General features: G+C 39.3%; 1 protein-coding gene across 1 annotated transcript; it reads right to left on the bottom strand.

The window, feature by feature from the left end:
• Positions 1–469: 469 nt before the first annotated feature.
• On the bottom strand, positions 470–10,513 carry NEUTE1DRAFT_139764 (threonine dehydratase mitochondrial precursor; the record flags this gene model as incomplete). Its single annotated transcript, XM_009855024.1, has 3 exons — positions 470–592; positions 8,756–10,162; positions 10,292–10,513. The coding sequence occupies 3 exons, from the start codon at positions 10,511–10,513 to the stop codon at positions 470–472; spliced, it is 1,752 nt and encodes a 583-aa protein (XP_009853326.1).
• Between the last annotated feature and the right edge of the window lie 876 nt (positions 10,514–11,389).

Genomic DNA, 11,389 nt, shown 5'->3' with positions numbered 1-11,389 from the left:
TACACTGAATTTGGTTAATTTAGCAGCGGGTTATAGTAGTATTAGGAGAATCCTATAAAAAAAGTATAGTTGATTATATTTATATTTATGATTTTGAATGGATATATTGACGAATCCTTTCCGGTAGGGAAGAAAGGAGTAATTGAATGTATAATATAATTTTGATTTTTAAACTATTTATTAATATTAATAATTCTTTAAGATAGTTGGGCCGGTGTGGGAGCCGGTGCGGGAGCCGGAATTATTGGTCTTCAGCGCGGTAGTATTTTGGGGGGAGTTATAGGGGGAGTTATAGGTGGTGCTATAGGTGGTACTATGGGTAGAAATAGTTGTGGTGTTTGTTCTAGTAATTTATTGAATTCTTTTCTACGGGTATTTATTTGATTAGGTAAGTATTACTAGTTTGGAATTAGAGTGATAGTTTAATAGGGTTAAGGGTGTAATTGGAGTGGTTGAGGTAATAAAAGTTTTAGTAAAGAAGGGCCTCGAGGCTAAAGTTGAGGTTAAGGTTGAATTTGAAGTTGAGGTTTTTGAGCGGGCCGTAGTATCCTGGGAGGACATTGTTCAGTGGTATTTTCTTGCGCTGTATAGCCTATTAATAATGTTAGTTGTTCGGGGTAAGCTAATCGATGCTGCCTAAGTCGTACTTATAACCCCCCGCGGTTCGGATTGTAGTATTACTTATTATTAGGTATCTTACTTACCCGTAGGTGGTAAAACGATACGGTATATTAGGATTTTATTTGTAGGATTTATATATTTTAAAGGATTTACTATTAAATAGATAATACTAATTGATTGGTAGGGGGAATATTGGATAGGGATGATCAATAATTGGATAGAATATACTTCGCTTTGTTTATTACGATATTCCTAATATATTTGTACTAATTTAGTAGTATTTCGTTGGTTAGTAAAGTGGGAAATGGGTTTATTTTAATGGTATTTCCGGCAATTCTCTATAGGTATATTTATAACAATGACGATGAAAGGAAAGATATATAAGGGAAGACCCCTAGAAAGAAAGAAACCCTCAGAAAGGAAAGGAAATCCTCTGTAATTGTAATAATATCAAGTATTAGTAATATAGTAAGAAGATGGATGAGAAGGGGAGAATCGATTTGATAAATAGGATTTGGAAAGTAGGATTTATATTTACTATCGAATTTAGGGTAATACTTAGTCGTAGGTTTTTATTAATTCTTTTTCGAGGGTAGAGTTTCGGGTTGGTAATTAGTAGGATAGTTTGTTTAATAGTTTTATACATATTATTAATAGGTTAGTAATAATAAGTAAATAGATAAAAAGGGAGAATTAATTTCGTTTGATAAACGGGATTTAGAAAGTTGGGATTTATATTCACTATTGAGTTTAAGGTAATACCGACTTAGAAAATCGGGATCTACGTCTATTATTAAGTTTAGGGCAATATTTAATTGTAGGTTTTTATTAATTTTCTTTCGGTGGTAGAGTTTTGGGTTAGTAATTAATAGGATAGTTTGCCTAGTACTTTCTTTCGGGGGTAGAGTTTTGGGTTGGTGATGAGTAGAGGGGAGAATTTGAGATTCGAAATGGGGGGAGGTAAAATTCTTATACCCTGCGCGGGCTAGTTTACTGGTCGTTTACCGGAGGGGGAGACTATTGCCTTAAGATTATTGTCTTTTGATAATATGCGTTTATAATTGTTATAATAATTTATTTAGCGGTAAGCTAGGTACTGAGATCAAATTATAGTAATGATGTTGGTATTATTATTAGTAGAAGGTTAAAAGTCGAAGTTGAATAGTGGGAGGGTTGTAATGTAAATGGTTAGTTAGTACGGGTGCTAAATTAATTAATAGTATTACTGCTAGGTATTTGCTAGCTGTTTGCTAGACTTATTGACTAACTGTTGTTTAAAAATAGAAAGACTTAGTGCGTTCTATCGAAGACTATTAAAAATACTATCCGCGAAGTAGCTAATTAGACTATGGTTTAGTAAAACGCTGATTAGTTGTAGGGCCGTACTACGTATTCGACTAATGAGAGGCCAAGAAATTATTGTACGAGGACCTGACTGTAGACGAACCGTCCTTCAATAGTCCGTTTGGTGGATGCGGGTCATGGAACCATGAGCCCTTCTGAGATAATGAATGTTATCTACCTCTAAATAGTTGAAGTACGCTTCAATTAATGTAACCCGCTGCTATAATTCGTATATCTATCCTCCTTCTTCTATTTATTCTTTTGCTTTTGGGGCGGCAACGTCCTAAACGCTATCGCGGAAGTATCAATAGAGGTGTTTATTAGGTTACTATTATCCTTAATTAGGTACTTCAATATCGATATCAAGATGAAAAAAGTATTACTATTAAGACGGCGAAGGTATTTAAGTAGTGGTAAATACTACTTAAGTACGTCGATTCTTTTTAAGAACTGTTGCTTTTAGTTATTATTTAGGGAGGCTATTAATTAATTAACTTTGGCTGCTTTTAATTAGGAATTAGTACGGGTGTAGTAGAGTATTTCTTTAAACTGGGTAAGGAATATTATTATTGATTTGTTTAATTTTTAACAAAGTCGGTAGAGCTCTTGGCTAGTGCGTTTCGCTACGTTCGGATCGCTGTAAGTAAGTTGGAGCTTGTCGAGGAGGGCGGCGGGCGACCTTAACGATGGGGAGCTAGTAAAAGTAACGAGTAGCTTCTTGATAATAGGCGATAAGTAAGCGAGTAGATGATAAAATTATACTTCTAAATTGCTAATAGCGAGGCTATTTATATAGAGCTTAGTTTGAATATTTAGAACCTAAATTTTAAAATCTTCTTTATTACTAGTAAATTTCTTAAGGGTAGGAAGGACTACCTTTCGGGTAAGCGAGGCCTTGAAAGCGGCGAACTCGTTTAGTACGGTTTCGAAAGTAGTATTGAACTATTGTAAGTATTCCTAGGGGTTTTAAGACTAGGGGATTATTAGTGTTATTATTATAGATGGGGGAAATACTTTGGGCGTACTTGTAAGAGGATAGTAACGGTAGTTTGAAAAGAGGGTCAAATATAATATAATAGGTCTATTAGAGTATTATATAGCGAGTAGTCGTATATAGTTGAAATGCTATATTTAATAAAGAGAGCAAAAGGGAAGACTATATTAAAAGGGTACAATCTAGAGAAGGTTTTGTATAGGGCGCTAAGACCGCACGGGCTAGGCAAATATGTGGATCCAACCAACCAGAAGGCCCGCATCTTTATCGATACGGCTGGTCCTGGCTTGGTAGACTTACCAAAGCCGAGTCTTTCATCCTGGGCGCTAGCCCCATAACAGCTACTACTAATAAGTACCCAAATTTTTTAAATATATATAAGGTATATAATAATCTTTACCCTTATTAGGTACGTAAGTCCTATAATCCCTTAGTCCCATACACCGGGAATATTAGACGGATATAGTACCTTCGATAGGTATTTTGATAAATTTGAAATTTTTACCGCCGCTACTACCGTTAGGGGTTTGGGGCGTTGGAGAGACTAATATAGTAGGAGTAGGAGTGGGCGTAGGAGTAAGGACTGGAATAGCCGCTAGAGTAGTAATAATAATAGGTACAAATGTAGGAATAATTATAAACATAAGTGCGGGCGCTATAGCCGAACGAGAAAAAATTAAAATAGTAGCCCGGAGCCCGAAAGGATTTTATTTAGAACTAATACTAAGAATGAAAGTTAATAACAGTCGTTTAAGGGCATTCTAAGGCGGAATTGAGGGTAAATATAAAATATAGTTATAATTATTTATTAAAAGAATAAGAGGGAGAGTAAGAACTATAGAGGGGTAAGACGGGGGTAATATAAATAATAATTATAGCGCGCAATTATAATGAGAGGGAGAAGGGGGAGGCTAATATTATAGGACTAGCGCCTAATAAAGCATCTAGCTCTAACTAGCCAAACTTGAGTACCAAGACGGTAACCTGCATTGAGATTGCCCTAATCGACCCGGACCGCGATACAGCAACGCCCCAAGCTTCTAGAGCATTCTTTAGCGGCCTTAGGCTATAAGGTACTATTAGAGTGTACGGCTATTTAAACTCTAGCATTCAACCTACCCAGAGGGCAGCGTTTTCTCCTTTCTTTCTTCGTAGAACCTTAATATATACACAATAGCCAGCACCCGCGTATCGCTCTACTGTCCCCTTCTAGTAAATAATAGAAATATATTTCTAAATCGCTAATAGCGGATCTATCTATATAGAGTTTAATTTGTATACTTAAAATCCAGGTTTTAAACTCTTCTTTACTCTTTAAAAACTTCTCGAATTAGGGAAATACTTACTTCGGCGCGGCGGCGGGCCTCGAAATAACCTCGGTTAGTAACGTTTAGAAAGCGGCTATAAAATACTATAAGTGTTCTTAGGGGTCTTAAAATTAAAGAATCGTAGGGAAGGCGGTTATTATTATAAATAGGAGTTATTATTGAAGAATAAAAATAGTAGGGAGAAAGATCCTTCGGGCGTACCTATAGGAGAATAGTAACAGGGTATTGAAGGAAAGGGTCAAATATTATATAACGGGTCTACTAGAGTATTGTACAGCGAGTAGTTGTGTGTGGTTGAAATGCTATATTTGATAAAGAGAGTAAGAGAGAAGATTGTACTAGAAGGGTATAGTCGAAAGAAGGTTTTATAGTCGGGCGCACGGGCCAGGCAAACATGTGATCCGACCAATTAGAAAGCTCGCATTCTTATCAATACAGCCTACCCAGCTTAGCAGACTTGGCAAAGCCGAGTCTCTAATCCTGGGCGCTAGCCCTATAGCAAAAGCCGGTTAACTCTAATACTTCTGACTATGGTAGCGAGTCGGATATAGTATTTGAAAGTAGCTTGGAGCTAGAGCTAGTATTAGATTATATTCAAGTGGCTATATTAGATATAAAGTTACAATTAGAGTTAGAATTAAAATTAGAATCGATATAGCTCCTTCTTTTAAAGCTCCTACCTCCTAGACTCCTACCCTTTGAGCTTGCTTTAGTAGTCGATTTTAGTCCTTTTTTAAGATTAGAATTATAATTAGAATTCTTACCCTCTCTAGAGCTAACCCTTTCCCTAAAGCGTACGTTAGAACCCGTTCTAGAGCTAGAACTGTGGTTATCTCCAGATCGATAGTGGTCGTTTCTAGAAATACCCTCTCGAGAGTTAGTACTAGAGCTAGTACCAGAGCCAGTACTAGAGCCAGAGCTAGAGCTAGTACTAGACTCTATTAAGGTAGCCGTACTAGTACTAAGCTCCCTAGTTATATAAGTAGTTAAAGATAAGAGAGAGAGAGTTTAATTGGGTTTGCTAGTATTAAAAAAAACAAAGTAGGTAGAAGTAGTTAGAAGGCAGTAGGGTAATATAATAATCCGAAGTATATAAATGAATATTATAAACTTTACTATATTTAAAATATTATATACTATAGAAATCTCTATATAAAACTATATTATTGGATATTATTATTATTATTTTATATAATTGTAACACTCTGGAATTTATTCTGTATATACTATTTTACATAAAATCAATGGTAAATTCGGGTGCCTATATAAGATTGGGTGCCCGTATAACACGACCCGGGTGCCCGCGGAGTAAATGCTTTAGGAATAAGATTTTTGAAATTTTATTTTACTCTATATATCTTCTTAAAATTTTAGAAAAATAGTTAGTATTATTTTTGTAACTACATTTTCCCACTAATAGTTTTCTTGTAACGGGTCTGCCAGAGTATTGTATAGCGAGCAGTCGTGCAATGGTTGAAATGCTATATTTGATAAAGAGAGCAAAGGAAGACTACACTAGAAGGGTACAGTTGAAAGAAGGTTTTATGGTCGGGCGCACGGGCCAGGCAAACATGTGGATCCGACTAATCAGGAGGCTCGCATCCTTATCGATACAACCCATCCCGTCTTAACAGACTTAGTAAAGCCGAATCTTTAATCCTAAGCGCTAGCCCTATAATATTACCCCCCTACTCTCCCTTAGGGAATTCGCTCTACCGTACTAGAAAGTACTTTACTAAATATACGAAGAATAACTAACATTCCCTACAACCGCTCCTAGCTAAACGCCTAACTAAACAAACACGAATACAATATTTGAAAAGAAAGATTTCTCTATTTGAACCCCTAAACAAACGCTATACAACTACCTACTCCCTACCTAAGTCGATAATAATATACCCACCGTTACCCTTATAGGAATATATTCCGGTTAGGGTATAAAAATTGAATTAAGGGATATTTCTAAATTGTACCTATTCGGGAGCCCTCTTCCGTAGAATTATAAATCTATATACGCTAATACATAAATAGAATTGTAGTTATTACCTAGTATTTTAAATTACTCTACTTCTTCTACTAATAGGAGCCTCCTCCTTATTACTATAACGAAAGCTTAATAGTCCTTATACTTACAAAATATAATACCTACTACCCTCTTATAATTATATTATTATAATTAATACTTCTAAAATAATTGAACAATAGAAAGTTCTATATATTAATTTTACTACTAGTCTAACTAATAGATACTATACCTAATAAACTAGCCGGAGACTCCTCCTTTTAAGTATAGTAATATTCTTCTATATTATAGGGCTGGCGCCCAGGGGTATTATTTGCCTAGCGTATAAGCCAGGCGTACCCTCTGGTTGGGTATATAGGCTAGTCGGCTATTAGCAGCCGTCTTAGCGCCGGATATACTGCGTGTTATTGGGTACATCCCTCGGGGTACGGCGCACGGGCTATATTTCTAGTCTTGGTATTTCTAGCACCTTCGATACCTATACATCTCTTTCGTGTATTTAGCTGGAAGTTCTGTGCCTTATTAGTATAGACTTCTCTCTTCCTCTTTGTCGGTTATTTTAAATTCTTTTTAAGGCCTACCTGCGTGTATACCTCGTAGATCCCTTACATTCTACCCTTAATATTATTAGGGTCGATTCTTAATTTTTATTTAATTCGAATCTTCTCCCCATTCAATATTACTATTGTAGCTATTTAAACCCCTACTAAATTATAACCAGAGTATATTCATTTTTGAAATCCGAAGGTATTTTTTAAATTAGTACAATCTACTACCGCAATTATCATACTTACCCTCCTTCTTCTACTTATTCTTTCACTTTTAGGACAACAACGTCTTAAACACTATCGCCGAAGCATTAATAGAGGTATCTATAGAATCACCAGCGTCATTATTAACCAATTACCTCGAGGATGAAGTAAAAAAAGTATTACGATTAAGACAGCAGAGGTATTCTAATAATAACGAATACTATTTAAGTACATCGATTCTTTCTAAGAGCTATTACTTCTAATCGTTACTTAAAACCGTAGTAAGCTAGCTAACTTTAGCTACTTCTAATCAAGAATTAATACAAGCCTGGTAAAATACTTTCTTAAAGTAGGTAAAGAAAATTATTATTAATTCGCCTAACTTTTAACGAAGTCGGTAGAACTCTTAACCGGTTCCTTTAACTACGTTAGGGTCCCTATATATAAATTTAAACTTCTTAATAGATTCTTAATGAGATTATAGTATAACAGCGAAAGTAATAAGCAGCTTCTTTATAGCTGGCAATAAATAAGCGAATAAATAGTAGAATTACAATTCTAAATCGCTAATAGCGAGGCCATCTATATGAAATTTAACTTGTACATTTAAAATCTAAATTTTAAAATCCTCTTTATTTCCTAAGAACTTCTTGAAGGTAGGGAGGACCGGCTTCCAGGTAGGCGAGGCCTTGAGAGCGGCGAGTTCGCTTGATACGGTTTTAAAAGTGGTACCGAACTATTGTAAGCATTCTTAGGGGTCTTGAGATTAGGGAATTGTTAGTATTATTATCGAGAGGGACGGGGGTGTAGGTAGTAAAACGGATTATTTAGTGAGAATACTTATTACAGGATGGGGAGACTCTTTGGGCGTGCCTACGAGAAAACAATGATAGGGATTAAAAAGAGGGTTAAATATAATATAATAGGTTTGCTAGAGTATTGCACAGCAAGCAGTCGTATAATGGTTGAAATGCTATATTTGACAAAGAGAGTAAAGGAAGACTATATTAGAAGGGGACAATTAAAAGAAGGTTTTATAGTCGGGCGCACGGGCCAGACAAACATGTGGATCCGACCAATTAGGAGGCTCGCATTCTTATCGATACAACCCATTCCGTCTTAGTAGACTTAGCAAAGCCGAGTCTTTAATCCTAGGCGCTAGCCCCATAACATTTCTATAGTACAGCCTAACAAATTAGATTGTCCTAAATTGAAAGTTTATTCTATAATAATTTTTCCCCCTCTCATATAAGAGGGGGCTAATAAAAAGCTCTAACCAAGCCGCCTGACAACCTCCAAGTACTAAGTTGCCGGCGTAGTAAGGTATTTAATTAGTCGCACTCTACTACGTACCTCTTAGAGCTCGGCCTAACGAGACTGCTAGGTAATACTAGCTACGGGTAGTAAGCTTTATAATAGTAAGAACTTGCTAATAAACTTCTTAAAACTAATATATACTTTCTAGCTATTTCTTATAAACATACGTGCCTTCACACTTAAAACTTGGTAAAAATCCTGGACCATAATAAATTTTCCCTTTTAAACTCTTATTTTTTATATATTTTAGTTAAGTTCGTAGGAATGTTTTGAAAACAGGTGAATCTGTACAGTCTTCCCATGGGTATCCGATCTCCTTAAAAAAGCTTTGTAGTTCGCCAACTTCCTCGTCAGGGCACTGAATACCCGTCAATACCTGGCCAATATCTCCCCCGTAGTTTCGATATTGGAAGAGGCTAATGTTGTACTTTGGTCTTAGTAGTCGCAAAAAACGCTCGAGGGCGCCTGGCCGCTCGGGAAAGCGGAATGTGTAAAGCCTTTCATTGGGGACATTTGAGCGGCCGCCAACCATGTATCGAAGATGGCTCTTGGCAAGCTCGTCGGCGGACAGATCTGTTACGTCCATGTCACCTGATTGTTTGATACGGCCGATGATGGTCTGAAGTTGCTCTGCCCGGCGGCTGCCGGAATCGGCCAGAGAAATGCCAACCATGACGTTTGCCTTGGATTCGGTAGCGTATCGGTAGCTGAACTCGGTGATGGCGTGTGGCATGATGGCGTTGACTAATTCGGCAAAAGCGCCGGGGCGCTCGGGGATGTTAACAGAGAGGAGGGCCTCTTTGCCTTCGCCATATTTGGCACGCGCCGAGACAAAGCCCAGGCGATCAAAGTCCATATTTGCGCCTGAGGTGATGGCAACGACGGACCGGGTGGGGTCAGCGGATGGGTTGGCAGCAACCCACTTCTTGAGTCCGGCAACGGCCAGCGCGCCAGCAGGCTCGATGATAGAGCGCGTGTCCTCGAACATGTCTCTGATGGCGGCACAAGCCTCGTCCGTGGTGACTTGGACCATCTCGTCGACGACTTCTTGACAGATACGGAAGGTCTCCTCACCAACTGTCTTGACGGCGGCACCATCGGCAAACAAACCCACATCTTGAAGAAGGACACGTTCACCCTTAGCGAGCGACTGGGTCATGGCGTCTGCATCGTACGTCTCGACGCCGATGATCTTGACATGGGGGGCAATACGCTTCACGTAGACCCCAACACCAGCAATCAAGCCACCACCGCCGACAGCACAGAAGATGGCCTGTAGCTTCTGCAGATTGGTCTGTGACAAAATTTCCATGCCGATGGTTCCTTGGCCGGCAATTACGTACGGATCATCGAAAGGCGGGATGTTGATGAGGCCGTCCAGCTTGGCCCTTCGAGCACACTCCTCCTTTGCTTCGTCGAAGTCGGCACCATGAAGAACGACGTGGCTACCCATACGGGAAACGTTGAGGTGCTTGATGCTGGGAGTGCCCTTGGGCATGATGACAGTGGCGGGGATCTTCAGCTTACGGGCGGAGTATGCAACTCCTTGGGCGTGGTTGCCGGCACTGCAGCAGACCACCCCCTTCCAGGACTCCTTGGGGTCGAGATGGGCCATCTTGTTGTAGGCGCCACGAAGTTTAAAGCTGAAGACGGGCTGTTCGTCTTCACGCTTGAGTAGGACGTTGCACTCGAGGCGGTTGCTCAAGTTGACAGCCCGGGTTAGGGGCACCTCACTGCAAACTTCGCGGACACGTGGGTAAGAGGTAATGATGAGGCGCAAGTACTGACTGCGAGTTAGCAGAGGTCGCACAGCATAGAAGTCTGGTGAGTCACCCAGCACAAAGGGCCATGAACAAAGCTCGCCGTTGGAAAACGAAACCAAGCAGTAAGAAGCTCGGGTGCTCCAACTTACATCTGGATGACCGTTAGGAAGCAGGAACTCATCAGGAACAATGCGCTTCATCTTGTTGGCCGTGGCATCCTCCGATGGCGGCGATGGCATCGCGCTGTACTCGGTCAGTGCGAGGTTGCCAACCGAAGACGGGCTCGCCGGCCTCTCGCTGTTGAGACCGTTGACTACGTGCAGGGAAGCACCGTTGACGAGCAACGGCTGTGCACTTTGTGTCGAAGCCATTTTATGGTGTGCCTTCAACACTGGACAATGAGGTGTGAGTTTTGTCGGGGAAAAAAGTCAAGAAAACGCAGCGCCGGTGCCGGTGTCGGTGCCAGTGTCAAACTCGGTGTCAGAAGTCAGAACCCCCGGATGATCTGCACTATTTTTGTCAAGCGTCGCCCTGAGTGGGTCCCCCTGCCCAGCGCCCGATACGTACGTTGCAGTTACCTCTGTACACAGTACACTAGTAGTGTCGCCTGCTGCAGCCAGCTTGACAACAGCGGTCCGGTTAAATCTACTGTGTAATCTGGTTAAATCTACGGTCCCCACCCACCTCACGTGCCCACACCCCCATGTTGCACCATGTCAGTCCCATATAAATCCACTGCAAATCGACATAGAAGTATTATTACTACAAAAATGAGCATAAAAATGACCAAAATCAAAGGAATATGAACAAGTAAAATAAGGCAATTTAAGTAATAAAGATGAGTAAATCAATTATATATATAATAATATAAGTATAATTTACTAGTACTTATTGTAAGGGCGGTTCTAGGGGGAATACGGTTACCTATGCTGTATTTAACTCTATATGGACAATTATATTAGTGGGCTCTAGTAAATTCTTTCGTATACTATTTACTATAGCGGTAATACTAATATAAGGGAAGGGAGTAATATATACCTATAACGATACTATAAGTGACTATAATACTATAAGGGTATTCTTAAATATTATAACAAGGGGAATAACTATCCCTATCCTATACTTTAAAACTATTATTCTAATATTAGCTATAATTACAGTAGTAGCGGCGGCGGTAGTAGTACCCTCACCGCTATTAAATCCCTCTCCAACTATATTTACCTTTATATAAGAGACTATATATTCTA

Source organism: Neurospora tetrasperma (genome assembly GCF_000213175.1).
Source record: "Neurospora tetrasperma FGSC 2508 unplaced genomic scaffold NEUTE1scaffold_5, whole genome shotgun sequence".
NCBI classification, from domain to species: domain Eukaryota; kingdom Fungi; phylum Ascomycota; class Sordariomycetes; order Sordariales; family Sordariaceae; genus Neurospora; species Neurospora tetrasperma.
This window is presented reverse-complemented; position numbering and strand designations above follow the sequence as displayed.